Genomic DNA, 18,100 nt, shown 5'->3' with positions numbered 1-18,100 from the left:
CTGTACATTTAGCATGGAATTAAGTAAAGCAGTGTATTACAGTTCTTGTATGGTAGCCTAGTGATGATAACACTGGACTAATAGCTTAAGAGGTTGTGATTTCAAATCCCTCCTTGGGAATTGTGAAATTGAATTCAATAAAGAAAACTGACCATGAAAGTTGTTGAATTACTGTAAAACCCCAACTGGTTCACCAATATCCTTCCTTGTCTACATGTGACTACAATCCCACAACACAGGGTTGATTCTTAACGGCATTAGGATCACAAGGGACGAACAATCAATGCTGCTGTGCCAAATGTCAACATTTTTAAAATGTTGATAATCTGACTTGTTATCTCTCGTTTCAATTACAGTGTGGACATCGCACCTGCTTACTTGGAACCTTAAGGGGCAAAAATTATATTAGTTTGGAAGGCAGTGATTTTTTGAACTTTGCTCATAGTGCATTGTGAGGGTAAAGTTTGTTTTCTTTTTAGCGCTGAAATGGAAGTTTACTGCATTGGAATTGGGAGTTTCTAAAGTTTTAGTACAGAGGATCGAACTGACGAGGGTACAAAGAAAGATCATAATAATTAGAAGCAGTTATTTTGTAATGATGATTTGGAGTTATACAATATGTTAGTCGATTTCCATTTCTACCTATTTATTTGCCTTCTGTTTTCAACAGGCGCTGTAGTTGCACGGGAATATGGGCTACCGTGTATTGTGAGTTGCAGAAGTGCAACAAGCCTATTCAGATCAGGTATGCACAGTAAGAGGCCACTTTAAAGACTGTTCCTACTATTTCAACTGCAAGCCACCTTCTCGGAGGACCCTGTAAATCCCAGGGCAGTAATAAAGAGCCAGAAGCTCGTCAATCTGTGTTGCTACCCCTTTCAAGCTGTTACAAGCTGTCCTTGTAACTGGGGAAGGCCTAGGAATGTTGGCTCTATTGAATTTTCAAGAAGAAAAGTTTACTTGTACAAGGCTTGGAGTTTGAAATGTATTTTGAAGAATTTGTGCATTTGGACTGCTCAACCCATCTTCCCACATTCTGCAAATTGGTGCAGTCGAGCTTGGTGTCACAGAATCACAAATTCCTGATTTACCACCTCTTCTTTTTTGGTCTGTCCAACTTATCTTCCTCAAAAAGGAATATGTGTACAGAAATGCACCACCAATCATGGACCCATCAACTATACAATCCCCATTACTATACATCACTTAGGTCACAAAAGTAGATTTGTATGTCATGGGTTAGATGCAATAACGTTCCCAATGCACTGTTATTCAGATTTCACTTCAGTCTCAGATGAATATATGCATATTTCACAAGTTGTGTAGTGTAAAAGAAATGAACTTACATTTCTTTAGCACCTTTCATAATCTTGGGACCTTGCAATGTTCTTTACAACCAATGAAGTACTTGTAAAATATAGCCACTGTTGTAGTGTAGACAAACACAGTAGCCAAATTGCACACAGCCATGCGATGATGACCAGATAATCTATTTTAGTGATGTTGGTTGAGGGATAAATATTGAGAGCTCTTCTTCAATTAGTGCCATCGGATCTTTTACACCCACTTGAGAGGGCAGATGGGTCCTTGGTTTAATGTGTCATCCAAAAGGCAGCATCTCTGATAGTCCTGCAATTCTCTCAGTCCTATACTGGAGTGTCAACCTAGATTTTGCACTCACGTCTCTGGAGTGGGGCTTAAATCCACAAAAATGTCTGAATCAGAGGCAGGAATACTGCTGAGCCAAAGCTAACACCTTATACAACAGTCAACTTCACCGTGTGAAGTATTTTGAAGTATTTCAATGGTGTAATAAGGTGCTGTACAAATACAAATATTTGACTGGCAGAATTGGCCCGCCAGGAAGTTTGGGGCCTATTGAACTTTTCATTTTGGCATGCAGTAATAAAGTCATTTGCAAAATGATTGCAGTTCAAATGCACCTATGCCTGTTAGAATGTAGAGTTAACCTCACATTCTTTATAGATGTTCTTCAGGGGAGCCAATTTGCTGCCCTTACCTGGCCTATAGGTAATTCCAGGCCCACAGTAATGTAGTTGACTCTTGGCCTAACAAGCCACCTTTTTATTTTTTATTTTAGAGATACAGCACTGAAACAGGCCCTTCGGCCCACCGAGTCTGTGTCGACCAACAACCACCCATTTATACTAACCCTACAGTAATCCCATATTCCCTACCACCTACCTACACTAGGGGCAATTTACAACGGCCAATTTACCTATCACCTGCAAGTCTTTGGATGTGGGAGGAAACCGGAGCACCTGGCGAAAACCCACGCAGACACAGGGAGAACTTGCAAACTCCGCACAGGCAGTACCCAGAATCGAACTCGGGTCCCTAGAGTTGTGAGGCTGCGGTGCTAACCACTGCGCCACTGTGCCCCCTTCTCAAGGGGAATTATGGATGAGCAATTAGGGATGAGCACTTGGTCTTGCCAATGATGTCCACATCACATGAATGAACAATGAAAATATTTTCTTCTGGTAGTCATTTGTTTTACTGTTCACAGGTGATACAGTGATTCTCAATGGGAAAAATGGATTTGTGCAGAAAGTTGAAGAAAATTGAAAATTTGTATGTATTTGTAAGGTAAAGGCAACCTTTTTTCAAGTTCCTAATGCTGCAGTTTTAGGTTAATATAAATAATAGCACAGCTTTGGTTTCAAATTGTGAAATATAGTAAAGCTATATATATATAGTGTATGTATCTATATATATATATATATATATATATATATATATATATATATTAGAATTAGAACATTACAGCGCAGTACAGGCCCTTCGGCCCTCGATGTTGCGCCAACCTGTGAAACCATCTGACCTACACTATTCCATTTTCATCCATATGTCTATCCAATGACCACTTAAATGCCCTTAAAGTTGGCGAGTCTACTACTGTTGCAGGCAGGGCGTTCCATGCCCCTACTACTCTCTGAGTAAAGAAACTACCTCTAACATCTGTCCTATATCTATCACCCCTCAACTTAAAGCTATGTCCCAAATATATATATATATATACTACATAGTTTATTTAAAAGCCCGTCTATGACACTTATTCCAACTGAAATTTCATCCTTCATGTTTCGGATCCACCCATGATCACAGAAACTTCAAGATTTTCAGCATTCCTTGAACCACTGCTCTTGTCTCGTCCCGAGATCCGTGCTGAATGCCATGTGCTGTCACATGCACGCTCTTGACCTGTCTCTTCACCAGCACCAACTCACTCTATATCAAAGCTGCCCTGGTCCACAGTTCCATTTCATCCTTCACCTCATCCAATGCATTAAAATCTTCCTTTCAGCTGACAAGCATCACAAGCCTCAATAACTCTTGGATACCAATGCACTCTGCATCCTTCCTCCTCTTCGCTTTCCCCTGACCCCATCCATTCTTCCAATCTCACTCCTTGCCATGCTTTCATTATCCCCTCTGACCTACCCCTTTCCAATCTTGAATGCTCAGTCCTCAGCAAAGGCCTCAGCTTCATCCCCTTACACCCCAACCTCAATGACTTTCAAGTGCGGCATGACACTGAGTTCTTTTTTCATTGCTTTCGCCTCCACTCCCACTTCTTTGGCAAGGTGTCTTCTGCCCGCAGAGCAAAGCATTCCTTCCATTTTCAGAATTCTGTTCCACCTGGACCCCTCCTGCTGGCCTCCTACCTTCTCTATCTTTTCATTGAGAACTGCCAGTGTGACATCTGCCCTCTCAATTTCACTGTTCCCCTTATTCCCTCCAACATGTCTTCCTCTGAACTTGCAGCACTCTGTTCTCTTAGGTCCAAACCTAACATTGCCATCAAACCTGCTGACAAGGGTGGCTCAGTTGTTGTTTGGCAATCCAACATCTACCTAGCGAAGGCTGATTTCCAGCTCTCTGATACCTCCTCCTACCTCCCTGTGGACCATGACACTACCAATGAACATCCAGCTGTAGTTTCGAAGACTGTCACTAACCTCATCCCCCCTGGAAATCTTCCCTCTATGGCCTTCAACCTCATAGGCTCCTAATCCCACGCAGCACCTTCTACAGCCTTCCCAAGATCCTCAGATAGGGCTGTCTGGCAAAATTTCCATTTCAGCCTGTTCTTGCCTCACAGAATTGATTTTTTCCTGTCTCAACTCTATTTCTTCTCCCCTTGTCCATTCTGTTCCCACTTGCATCCAGGACTCTTCTGATGCCCTCCATCACTTTAACAGTTTCCAAAGTCTTGGCTTTAATCATTTCTTTTTCACCATAGATATCCAATCTTTCTACAGCTCCATTCCTCCCACCAGGATGGTCTGAGAGCTCTCCATTTCTTCCATGAATGCAGGCCCAACCTCAACCATCCTCCTCTGACTGACTGAACTTGTTCTCACATTAAATAAATCCTCCAAATAAAAGGTGTTGCTGTGGGAACCTGTATGCATCCTAGCTATGTCTGCCTTTTCATTGGGATAGGAGGAGCAATTTTTGTTCCATCAGTGCCATTTGCAGCTCTCGCCCTAAACTGGAAAATTTCATCAACCTTGCTTCCAATTTCCATCCTTCTCTCACCTTCACATTTCCCTTCCTCAACTTCTCTGTCATCATTTCTAGGAATAGGCTATCCACTAATATCTAAGCCCACTGACTCACACAGCTACCTTGGCTACACTTTCTTCCATCCTACTTCCTGCAAGGACTCTATTACATTCTCCCAGTTTCTCCATCTCTCTCATATCTGTTCTGACAGTGCCACCTTCCATATCAGTGTTTCCAATATATTTTCCTTTCTGCTCAGCCAAGGATTCCCTCCCACCATGTCTGATGGTGCCCTCAACTGTGTCAGTTCCATTTCCCACATTTCTGCTCTCATCTCTTCCCCGGCCCAGAACAACAATGGAGTTCCCCTTGTCCTCACCTTCCACCCCACCAGCCTCTACATTCGATGGATCATCGTCCGCCATTTCCACCACCTCTAGCATGATTCCACCACCAAAAGCATCATCCCCTCCATTTCAGCCTTCCAAAGGTACCATTCCCTTCGCAACACCCTGGCCCATTCCTCAATCACCCTCAACAGCCCCTTCCCTTCCCATGAAAGCACAGGAGTTGCAACACCTGCCTTTTACCTCTGCCCTTCGCATTGTCTAAGACAGCAAACATTCCTTCCAGAGGAGACAGCGATTTACTTGTACCTCTTTCAATATAGTATACTGTATTCACTGCTCACGATGCACTCTTGTCTATTTTGAGAACCCCAAATGCAGATTGAGTGACTGCTTTGTGTAACACACTCCATTCAGTTTGCAAGTGTGACCCCAAGCTTCCGTTCGCCTGTCATTTTAATTTTCTGCCCCATTCCCACTCTAAGCTCTCTGCCCTCAGCCTCCTGCACCATTCCAATGAAACACAATGTAAGCTCATGGAACAAAACCCCATCTTTTCATTAGGCACTTTCCAGCCTCTGGACTCAGCATTGATTTCAACAATTTCAGATCATAACCTCTGCCCACAATTTTTTTTGAATGGCAGCTGTTGTTGATTCAATTTTTCCCATTTACATCTCCTCGAGACTCATCCTTTGTTTCTTTACTTGGTGCATTACCAACTCATTTTGCCTTGCACCATCATCCCTTTTGTCAATTATCTTTCTTGCCTTCCATCCTATCACAGACCTTTCCTTTTCTCCTTGCATCCCCATTCCCTCTGCCCCTGTCTCTGTACTTACTTAAAACCTGTTAAAGCTCTACCATTTTCCAGTTCTGATGAACAGTCATCAACTTGAAACATCAACTCTGTTTCTTTTTCCACAGATGCTGCCAGACCTACTGAGTGCTTTTTTGCCGTTTTTATTTCGCTATGACACTAGATCATCAGAAATGTATTGTCTTTGCAAACCAATTGTTATGGAAGTTGAGTTGGAGAAGGATGATCCAAAAGACTGGAATTTTGGCTGAATAAGGGCTTCAATTTGTCACTCCATTTCAAAATGGTGCGCCAATACACGACGTTTATCTTGAGGAACACCTTCTGAGCTCCCTTCAGGAGTGGATAGGAACATGGGGGATTATAAGACCAGAAGAAAACATTGCACTCACTTCTTGCTTAATAACAACTGCAAATATCAGCACTACATTTGACAAATACAACATTCTTAATGTGGAAGGCTTGACATTTAATAGCATCGGAAGTTCTAAGTATCTGCATTTTTTGTTGAAATAATTTTTTTTCAAGTCCGCAACAATATATGTCCTATACCTTTCATGTATGTTAAGGCTCTCCATACTAACAGTGGCAAAAAATAGCGAGATGCTCAAACAAATAAGTATGGGAGCTGTTATTAGAGGATGGGTCAGGCCACAAGTGATGCTGTTGGGACTTGGGTCAGGTTGCAGATTTCCAAAGTCTGAGGAAGCCACTGAGGAAGACAGTTATACTTGGTGGAAATAGTTAAAGCTTGTAACTTTTTAGTGGTTGAGGCGGAAACTATGACAGCATTTGATATTGGACAGGCAGAGGAAGGAAAAGGGGTTGTAGTGATAAGGGAACAGAGTGATTAAATGTGATTATAACTATTTACTCATGTGCTATAACGTCTGTATATTTATATACATTTAAATAATCATGCTAGATTTTCAAAAGAGCAAAGCAGGCTTGAAAATTACAGTGCTGCCCAGTCTACAACTTGAATGCATGGTTTGCTCTACTTAATGTATTTATTTAAACGCTCTGTTCTATCCAAGGTGATTAGTGTAATAATATATTAAAAATATAATATTTGCTTACATATCCTGTGAAATTTGTTCATTTATATGTTTGTTCCTTTAATGGGAAATTTTCTTCTATTGTGCCCAGTTCTGGGCACCACACTTTAGGAAAGACAAAAAGGGCCTTGGAGAGGGTTCAGAGAATGACTCCAGGGATGAGGGATTACATTTACATGAATAGACTGTAGAAGCTGGGGTTATTCTTCTTTGAGCAGAGAAAGCTAAGAGGAGATTTGATAGAGGTGTTTATAATCATGAAGGGTTTAGATAAAGAAAATAAAGAGAAACTATTTCCAATAATTGAAGGATTGATAACGAGAGAGCACAGATTCAAGGTGATTGGCAAAAGGACCAGAGGAACATGAGAAAAAACGTTTTTATGCAATGAGTGGTTAGGATTTAGAATGCATTGCCTGATAGGATGGTGGATACGGGTTCAAGAGTAGTTTTCAAAAGCAAACTGGATAAATACTTGAAGGAGAACAAATTGCAGGGATATAGGGAAAGAGCAGGCAAGTGGGACTAACTGTATTAGTCTTCAAGGGAGGAATTTTCCTAGTTCTGCCTTTGAAGGCGGGATGGGAGGAATTTCAGAGATATAAGTGTCAGATCAGCAGGCTGACACATTCCTGCCTCCGGGTGATCTTCCCAGAGGTGGGTCATCACCGACAAAGACTACCCTGCAGTGGCAGGCAGCCAATCCAACTGAGGGCCAAGCTTGGCAGGTGCCTGGGGGCAGCTTACCAGTAGCTGGCCTTGGGGGTCCAGGAGGCCTCCTGCACTCACCCCCACTGCCGTAGCCATCAGCAGGGTTTCCTCTATAGGGGTGACCTGGCAGCTGTGGCCATCGTTTATTATATGAAATTGAATACCTCTTCACAGGGCACTCCAGATGGAGGTACATTCCAGTCCCCATGCTGCAGCGGCAGCGCCCACCTCCACGCCGGCTGCAGGCCCTCTGATTGGACAGCAGATCTGGAGGTGGCCTCTTAATTGGCCGCCTCTGGGCAGATACCTCAGGCGGCACCCTGACAGCCAGTGAGGGGTCGCGACCCAGTAATGGACCCGGCATGCAATTATTTTTTAAAGGGCAGAAGATTCCGGACCAAAAGGGCCAGTGTAGGCATGATGGGCTGAATGGCCTCCTTCCGTGTTGTACAATTCCATGATTCTAAATGCAAGGGTAAGATATATTGAAACAAAATTCTGTTTGGGGACTGTTTCAGTATCTCATTCATTATAAAAATTAGATATTGGTTTATTCAGGTGGGGGTCCAAAAGATACAAAATGCCAATATTCTAAGGTTAATTTAAGAGTTAATTCATTTAAAAAATCATACAGTTGTCATGCCTTTGTTTCCGAGTCTATATATTTAACTGCAACAGATTATTTTACTATTATCTGTATTATTTCAATAAAGTTACACAGTATTTACATAAGCCACTTGTAGTTATATGATTTATGTTTTGTTTATCTCAGCTATGACATGTCAACAGTGATACTGAACTGTACCTGACAAACTACCAACATTGCTCATTATATACAATGGGTGAAGCTAAGATAGATGATTATTTTGATGGTCACGAGACTGCACAGAAGTTTGCACTAAATAAAAGTTCACGTAACATGTGTGCATTGTTTGAGATTATGTGGCATATGGAGTTCTATGTGAAGAAGTGTGAGGTTATCCACTTTGGATCCAAGTAAGATTTATTGGAGTATTTTCTTAATAGTGAGACACTAGGAATTGTGAAGGAGCATAGGGATTTGGGTGTCCATGAACATGAATCACTAAAATCTAGTGCACTAGAATGTGCAGTCATAAAAGCTAATGGAAAGTTGGCCTTTATCTCAAAGGGGCTGGAATACAAAAGAGTGGAAGTTCCACTTTAGTTGTACACAGGCTTGGTCGGACACCATCTAGAGTACCTTGTTCAGTTTTGGGCATCACAGCTCAGGAAGGATATATCGGCACTAGAGTGCAGTTTCACCAGGGTTTAAAGAGTTAAATTATGCAGACAAGTTGAATAAACTTGGCTTATATTCCCTTGACTTTATAAGGTTGAGACATAATGTACTTGATGTGTCTCAAACAATAAAGGGATTTGATAGAGTTTTTTTATTCAATCATGGGATGTGACCATCACTGGCAAGGCCAGCATTTGTTGCCCATCCATAATTTCCCTTGAACCGCAGCAGTCCATGTGGTAATACAGAGGAACTATTTTCTCTGATGGGGAATTCAGAACAAGGGTGCACATGTTTAAAATTAGAGCTAGGCCATTGAGGACTGAGATCAGGAAGTACTTTTCACCGAAAGGACAGTGGAAATCTGGACCGCTCCCCCAAATGACGGTGGATACTAGATCTTTACCTCTATTTGAAGCTCTGTTGATAACTTGGACTGCCACAGTCACCATGGTTTCCTAATGTTATGCCATATCTCTTGAATTGTAATGTAGATGCTGTTTGTGGACTCATTCAACTTTTCTGCCATCTGCACCATATGGGAAGAGACCACAATGCCTGCACAAGACATCTATACTTCTGAATGATAGATTCTTTTAAAGGTTGGATCCCCCAAGATCTGTTTGCGTCCTCAGCTGAGGGCAGCAACCTTTACCCTCAAAGACAAATGGCAGTTTCATCCTCATTCCCTCCCAGCTCTATGAATCACTCTGTGATATAGGCCGGAATTTAGTGTGAAGGTGGTGGCCCCACCCACTGGCTGGATGGGGTGAGTAGCAGTACAGAGTGAGGGGAGGTTGTTTCAGCGAGGGCGGCCCATGCTGCTGGGGGGGTTTGTACCTGAAACAACCATTAACTTGTTTAATAATGAAAACATGACATGCAGATGATAAGAACATAGGAACACAAGAACACAGGAACAGGAGGAGGCCATTTAGATCCTGGAGCCTGGTCCGCCATTCAGTGAGATCATGGCTGATCTCTGACCTAACCTCACGTACCCGCCATTGCCCCATATCCATTCATACCTTTAGCTAACAAAAATCTATCAATCGCTGTGTTACATTTAACAATTGATCTAGCATCAATTGCCATTTGCAGAAGAGAGATCCAAATTTCCACTACCCTTTGCGTTTCCTAATTTCACCCCGTGAAAAGTTTGGCACTAATTTTTAGACTATGCCTCCAAGTCATCGACACCCCAGTCAGCAGAAATATCTCTGTAAAACCCATCAGTTTAACTAGCTTTATACTGATTAAAAAAAACACTTCAGGAGGTGACAACACTTACACCAAAACTCGCTTTCATAAAATTTATCGCTTATACTAGTGGCAGGAATTTAAAGTGCAGTTTAAAATGAAGTTTGAATGCTGAACTGAGTTGTTATTAAAAAAATCCAAAACTTGTCACTTTTGATTTTGCTAAATTTTCATTTAGAAAATTACAGGGTGGAACTTGTTTATATCTATGACAACATTTAGAGTGGCAGGAATCAAAGCACAAGTTTTGTTGCAGTGTTGGAGTGTCCATCTGCAGACTGGGGAGGATCAGGAGATGGAGGTTATTCTCAATTTGGCCTGTGGTCATTGAGTTATGGATATATGTCTGATTAATATTGATGTTATAGTTGGTATGTATCTGTACCCGCATGGTCTCATGTTAAATATATAACTGGTTCTGATCCCTACCAATTGAATTGGAAAGAAATGGATCTAGTCCCTGAAGATTGTAGGCTAGGATTTTGCCTTGGCAGCATGAAATGAGTGATGCTGCATCAGCTTGCTGTCATACACCCCGTCCAATGTTCTGTTCCATTAAGTTCAGCTGAGTAACCCTTCCAAAAACTATCAAAAATTATTTGTGAAATACGATAATAAATAAAATCCACATCAGTGCCTGACCAATCAATTAAATATACTAATTTTTCCATCAGCTGGTCAGCTTTTACCTGTGTTTGATTTGGATGCCAACATCCATCCCTGTACAATTGCTCAGACCATTGCAAAGGAGAAGTGAAACAGAAGGCTTATTGTAAATATGGATGTGTGAGTGCAACTCATTTTCATTTGAAATCCTTTTTCTGCCAAATGAATCAGCGCTGTTACAAATGATGTATTAAAGGTTTGTAACACCTGAACAACTACAAGATCTTTAATGTCACACCAATGTTCTGTAATTTTTAAACATAAACCAGGTGTATGAATTAAACTGTGCTACAAAAAGTAATATTATTTTACACAGTAAAAAATTTGAGTTTCCTTAAAATCCCTGGAAATAATGACACAATGAGCAATTAAATGATTAAGATTGCATTGGATGGCAAACTAGATGGGTTGGTTTTGCGGCCAGCGGTGAAGCAATAGTGCTTGCTGCTGACCTCAAAGAAAGCAGCCAACAAACATAGAAACAAAGAAAATAGGAGCAGGAGTAGGCCATTCAGCCCTTCGAGCCTGCTCCGCTATTCATTATGATTTCTTTTTTTATTCATTCATGGGATGTAGGCGTCACTGGCCAGGTCAGCATTTATTGCCCATCCCTAATTGCCCTTGAGAAGGTGGTGGTGAGCTGCCTTCTTGAACCGCTGCAGTCCATTTGGTGTAGGTATACCCACAGTGCTGTTAGGAAGGGAGTTCCAGGATTTTGACCCAACGACAGTGAAGGAACGGCGATATAGTTCCAAGTCAGGATGGTGTGTGACTTGGAGGGGAACTTGCAGGTGGTGGTGTTCCCATGTATTTGCTGCCCTAGTCCTTCTAGTTGGTAGAGGTCGCGGGTTTGGAAGGTGCTGTCTAAGGAGCCTTGGTGCATTGCTGCAGTGGATCTTGTAGATGGTACAAACTGCTGCCACTGTGCGTCGGTGGTGTAGGGAGTGAATGTTTGTAGATGGGGTGCCAATCAAGCGGGCTGCTTTGTCCTGGATGGTGTCGAGCTTCGTGAGAGTTGTTGGAGCTGCACCCATCCAGGCAAGTGGAGAGTATTCCATCACACTCCTGACTTGTGCCTTGTAGATGGTGGACAGGCTTTGGGGAGTCAGGAGGTGAGTTACTCGCCTCAGGATTCCTAGCCTCTGACCTGCTGTTGTAGCCACGGTATTTATATGGTTACTCCAGTTCAGTTTCTGGTCATTGGTAGCCCCAAGGATGTTGATAGTGGGGGATTCAGCGATGGTAATGCCGTTGAATGTCAAGGGGAGATGGTTAGATTCTCTCTTGTTGGAGATAGTCATTGCCTGGCACTTATCAGCCCAAGCCTGGATATTGTCCAGGTCTTGCTGCATTTCTACATGGACTGCTTCAATATGTGAGGAGTCACGAATGGTGCTGAGCATTGTGCAATCATCAGCAAACATCCCCACTTCTAACCTTATGATTGAAGAAAGATCATGGCTGATCATCCAACTCAGTAGCCTGTTCCGGCTTTCACCCCATACCCTTTGATCCCTTTAGACCCAAGAGCTATATCTAACTCCTTTTTGAAAACATACAATGTTTTGGCCTCAACTGCTTTCTGTGGTAGCGAATTCCACAGGCTCACCACTCTCTGGGTGAAGAAATTTCTCCACATCTCAGTCCTGAAAGGTTTACCCCGTATCCTTCGACTATGGCCCCTGGTTCTGGACTCCCCCACCATCGGGAATATCCTTCCTGCATCTACCCTGTCAAGTCCTGTTAGAATTTTATAGGTTTCTATGAGATCCCCCCTCACTCTTCTGAACTCCAGCGAATATAATCCTAACCGACTCAATCTCTCCTCATACAGCAGTCCCACCATCCCAAAAATCAGTCTGGTAAACCTTCGCTGTACTCCCTCTATAACAAGAACATCCTTCCTCAGATAAGGAGACCAAAACTGCACACAATGTTCTAGGTGTGGCCTCACCAAGGCCCTGTATAATTGCAGCAAGACATCCCTGCAAGACAAAGATCTAGCAATCTCTATGGTGCAGATTTCCCCTATTCCAATGTCAGTTTGAATCTGGCTTTAAGCCAAGAGAATCTTGCTACATTCAGCAGCAGTGATGTCATCAAGCAGGGTAAGCAGCCAATCAGATTGTCGTATTCTCATCGAAAACCAGGAAGCAAAATCCACTGAATCTCCTCACTTTTAATTTTTAAATTTTACAGATGATGAAACGGATGATTAGGCCACATATATGGAATGAAGGTAGAAGCTAAACAACAAACTTGTTTAAAAAAATAAACCGTGCAGAATTTCTTCTCATAATGGAGACATTTGACCTTCAACAAATATAAATTTATTTTTTCAGAGCCAGTGAGGATATCTAGCAGAATTATAAACTTAGTACACTGTTAAAAACCCAATTATACCTTATTCACCAAGGTGCTACTTTTTCAAAGGTTTTACAGTAAGACTAACAGTATAAGCGTAGAAACTCTTGTCAGTTTAGTGATTTCTAATTGATTGCACTCTGGGAGGACCTTAACAATGCACTCTCTGGAGAAGCTAGAATCACTAACAACTTTTAGATTTCCATATTTAATTGTACAAGTGTGGACCCCAGAGGTTGCTGTCAGTTTCAGAGGTGTAATGGTGGTGAATGCTGATTGTTTCGCCATCATTAATAATGCTATATCCAGGCCACTTTCCTGTAGACGTTGTCATTGGAAAGTCTACACAAGGCAAATTACCCTTCTATTTCAGCCAACAATGCTGCCGTTAATTTCCTTGGAGCTGCCACTGCTCCATCACTGTAGTTTTGCCAGTAACCCTATTTACAAGTGTAGAAGGTGTTTTCGCTGAATCTCACCTAAGTTACAGTGGTGCAGTATATTGTAATATCTGTTGTATACTGTCCTCTCTGCTGCCCTCTCTGTTGAGAGGTGTAAATAACAGGTTCCAACATGGCTGCTCCCAGGTAAGACCTCATGTTAGTTTTACTCTGTAAATACACAACAGAAACATGACAATGAAAGGATGGGATTGATTTTTAAAAATATTTCATTCAAGAGATTGCAGTCTGAAGAACATTCTGATACACTTTTTAGGACTCCAAAAGTCGAATTTGAGGAAGTTTGAGCAATTTGAAAGATTGCTTTGTGTGTCTGCAATTTGTGTTCAGCTACAACTCAGTGAGTATGTAATTTTTAAAATATGGCACTGAAGACATATTTTGGGACAATGGGGAATTCAACCTTAACAAAGAGGACTGGTGTAATTATGAACGAAGGTTACGCATTTGGATTAATGCTAACAAAATCGGAGATCAGGATAAAGTGAATGTTTTCCTTGTCATGATAGGGCCGGATGCTTTTGAGGTGGTGTTTAACCAATGCTGCCCACGAGACCCCAGTACTTTGGACTATTCAGAAATAAATATGATTCTGGACTCATTATGGCTCGACTAAGAATAAAATTACACTCCGAGTTGCATTTCATGAAAGGAAGCAGTTTCCAAGCGAGTCTATTGCAAATTATATTATTGAGTTAAAGAAACTGTCTCGTCACTGTGGTTATGGTGCTAACTGAGAAGTCAACCTTAGAGACACGTTCATTGGAGGTCTAATGAACAGTAAAATCCAGACCATGCTTTTGTGTAAAGGCAATAAGCTGAGGTGGAAGGAGACCTGCAATGAGGCCACAGCCATGGAAATGGCAGGAAGAGATTGTTGCAGATTGCAAGGAAGTTCTTTTCCTGAGCTGGAAGGGGAAGTCCATCAGATTTCAGCAGGAACCAGGCAGCTGAGTTCACAGAGTCAGATATTAAATGCTATCATTGTCATGGTAGCCACCAACCATCCAAATGCTCCCATTTCCAGTCAAAGTGCTATGCTGGTGGGAAAGTTGGTCATATCCAGATGGCATGCAGGAGTAGAGGAAACAGTAATGCTCCAGGTCATGGTAAAGCTCCAGGTTGCAGCAGTGCACCAGGTTGAGGTTGTAGTAGACCTAAAGCTAGTTTAGCCTCCTAGAAGTCCTCAAATGTACATATGATGGATATAGAAACAAAAGTTGATGTTATCAAACAAGAAGATTGAGAGTTGTGCTCAGAGAGCAAGAAAAACAGCATATGGAAGTTGAGAGAAAAAGAGCTGAAGACATAATCCAGCACCCACAGTATAAATGAAAATCAGAGAGCCACAACTTATGTTCATCGTTGATATCGCTGCAGCTGTCTGTTCTTTCGGAAGGAGAGTACAAGGGTACAAGTCACATTCCCTTACAAAAAACTGGTGTGAAACTGACTAGTTATTCCAATAATAGTATTCCAATATTAGGTGAAGTGAGTGTTCAGGTGGAATACAATGATGCATCCTATTATTTGCCATTGATAGTAGTAGGAGGGAACAAAGTCTCCCTGATGGGAGGAGATTTACTAGGATGTTGCCTGGTATGGAGGGAAGGTCTTACGAGGAAAGGCTGAGGGACTTGAGGTTGTTTTCGTTGGAGAGAAGGAGGAGGAGAGGTGACTTAATAGAGACATATAAGATAATCAGTGGGTTAGATAGGGTGGATAGTGAGAGTCTTTTTCCTCGGATGGTGATGGCAAACACGAGGGGACATAGCTTTAAGTTGAGGGGTGATAGATATAGGACAGATGTTAGAGGTAGTTTCTTTACTCAGAGAGTAGTAGGGGCGTGGAATGCCCTGCCTGCAACAGTAGTAGACTTGCCAAGTTTAAGGGCATTTAAGTGGTCATTGGATAGACATATGGATGAAAATGGAATAGTGTAGGTCAGATGGTTTCACAGGTCGGCGCAACATCGAGGGCCGAAGGGCCTGTACTGTGCTGTAATGTTCTAATTCTGTTCTAATTCTAATTCTAATTTAAATTGGACCGAGTTATTTGCAGCAGGGATCAGTAACAGTATCTCTGACTTCAAGGAAGTCGAAGAGTGCATAAAGTGGCCTTTGAACAAGGAGGACCAAATGATAAAATTATGCATCACAAGGCCAAAGTCAAGATAAAGGACAATGTACAGTCAACATTTTGCAAAGCCTGGCCAATGCCTTTTGTAGTTAGAAGTGGTATGTAAAAAGCTGGAGAGATTAGAAAGAATAGGGCCACTGTGAATGGGCTGCTCCCATTTTGGTAGTTCAAAAAGCAGACAGGTCCATTTGAATTTGTGGGGATTATAAAAAAAGATAAATAAGGTGATTGAAAATTATGCTTACCCAGAGCCTACTAGTGATTATTTGTTTTCTAATTTCGCAAATAGAAAAGTGTTCAGTAAGATAGATCTGGCAAATGCGTATCTGCAATTAGAATTAACTAACAAGAGCAAGGAACCTCTTACCATTCATACACACATAGGGTTGTACCAGTATGAAAGGTTACCATTTGGGGTGTCTACTGCTCCCGCAGTATTCCAGAGTGTCATGGATCAGGAACTAAGTGTAAATCAAAGTTGTCTCCTGTAGGGTTTCAGAGTCATTATTCTGCCAAAGTTTAAGAAGAGATTGTTAGAGGAACTTCATCGAGAGCACACAGGGATAGTCTGTATGAAAGCAGTAACAAAAAGTTATTTTTAGTAATCAAATGTAGATAGAAATATTGAAGAGTTGGTGAAAAGTTATGAAGTGTGTCTCAGAATGAAAAATGATCCAACCAAAGTTCCTTTCATTCCATGGTCAAACACAAGAAAACCATGGGAATGAGTACATGTCGATTTCTTTGAACTGGAAGGTAAAGAGTATTTTGTTTTGGTTGATCGCAACAGCAAGTGAATAAATGTTGAGTTTATGCCCAATACCACATGTGCTAAAACTATTGAGGTTTTAAGTAGTTGCTTTGCAAATTATGGTTTGCCAGAAGTGTTGGTGTCAAATAATGGTCACAGTTTACGCCGGAAGAGTTTGAAATATTTCTGAGTAAGAATGGAGTCAAACACACTCCAATACCATTATATCACACAGTATCGAATGGTGCTGAAGAAAGAAGTGTACAAATTGAGAAGAGGTTGTTAGAGAAGTATTTGCTAGGTGACAAGCTCGGCAGTAATTTCCATGTTTCTCTTCGACACAGGCTAGACAATTTTCTGTTCTCTTACAAAATAACCTCACAGTCTAAAACAGGTTGCTCACCTCACAATTTAGTGTTTAAACAAGCTCCCAGGACAAGATTTAGTTTGCTTAAGCCAGATGTCAATCGCAAAGTAAGAGAAAAGCAAGACAGAATGAAGATGAGTCATGATACTCGAGGCATGAAACTTAGAGAGTTCAGTGCTGGTCAGAAGGTCATGGTGAGAAACCACTAAGGTGATGAGAAGTATGTGTTTGGAGTTGTAAAAAGACTAGGTATATTCACATATCTAGTGAAGGTTGGTGAGAGACTCAATCAGTGTCATGTCAATCATTTGCTTGGAAGAGGACAACCGACAAAGGGAGAGCATGAGAAACCTCCTATAGTCCAAGTTCCTACAGTCACAAGAGAAAGTCAGAAATAAAGTGAAAGTCATAAAGAAACTGAAAGTCTGTCAGTATCACAGAATCCACCAGTAGAGCAAAGTGAGTCAGGGTCAATGTCCCAGTCCCAACCATTAAGTGGAGTTGGTAGTCAAAGTTCAGGGTCAATACAATCTCAGATGTTGAGAGAGCAGAGTCAAGCTAATGAAAATGGAAGAAGATAATGCAGACAGAAAGAGGATGAATTCCAGTTAGGTTCATTGAAAGTATGAAAAAAGGAAGAAAAATTAAGTTTTCTTTTCGTTACTTCTTGTCAACCATGATATTTTTGTTAATACTGGTGTTAAGGAAAACAATTTTTTTAACATGTAAATTACGCTGTAATTATTGGTTATATATATTTTCATAAAAGCAAAATACTGCTGATGCTAGAAATCTGAAATTAAAATAGAAAGTGCTGGAAAAACTCAGCAGACCTGGCAGCATCTGTGGAGAGAGAAGCAGAGTTAGTGTTTCAGATCTGTGACCTTTTATCAGCGTTCTGAGTTTTTCCAGAACTTTCTGTTTTTCTTTTATAGTAGATATTTTTTCGTTGGGATTACAATAACAACAGGCATGCAAACCACCCTGTTACTGTATTCTGAGAAATTATGTACAAGTACCATTTTACATTTACTGTTAGGTTTTTTTAAGTAGGAAAGAAATGTAGTATATTGTAATATCTTTTGTATACTGCACCCTCTGTTGCCCTCTCTGTTGGCAAGTGTAAATAAAAAGTTCCAACATGGCTGCTCCCAGTTAAGACCTCATGCGAGTTTTACTCTGTAAATACACAATGGGCGATGGTGGAGCAGGCGTAGCTCCAAGGAATTTGTCGGATCTCACAGCAGAAGAACCATATTTGGAGATGCTCAGAGCCTGTAGGGGATACGAGAGGCCCAAATCGAGGTGCAGCAACAGTATACAAAGAACAAAGAAAATTACAGCACAGGAACAGGCCCTTCG

At 41.4% G+C, this 18,100-nt stretch overlaps 1 protein-coding gene across 3 annotated transcripts in view; it reads left to right on the top strand.

Moving 5' to 3' along the window:
- The window catches only part of LOC137378753 (rifampicin phosphotransferase-like), a 200,945-nt gene extending 192,771 nt beyond the window's left edge, over positions 1–8,174 (top strand). For all 3 annotated transcript variants that reach the window (XM_068049132.1, XM_068049133.1, XM_068049131.1), the window contains 3 exons: positions 671–745; positions 2,531–2,610; positions 5,808–8,174. In XM_068049132.1, the coding sequence (XP_067905233.1) occupies positions 671–745; positions 2,531–2,589 (134 nt within the window). In that variant the 3' untranslated portion in view covers positions 2,590–2,610; positions 5,808–8,174. The remainder of the gene's footprint in view (positions 1–670; positions 746–2,530; positions 2,611–5,807) is intronic.
- Positions 8,175–18,100: the final 9,926 nt, after the last annotated feature.

Source organism: Heterodontus francisci, chromosome 17 (genome assembly GCF_036365525.1).
Source record: "Heterodontus francisci isolate sHetFra1 chromosome 17, sHetFra1.hap1, whole genome shotgun sequence".
NCBI lineage: Eukaryota > Metazoa > Chordata > Chondrichthyes > Heterodontiformes > Heterodontidae > Heterodontus > Heterodontus francisci.
Note: the sequence above shows the minus strand (reverse complement) of the source record. Positions and strands in the feature narration are given on the sequence as shown.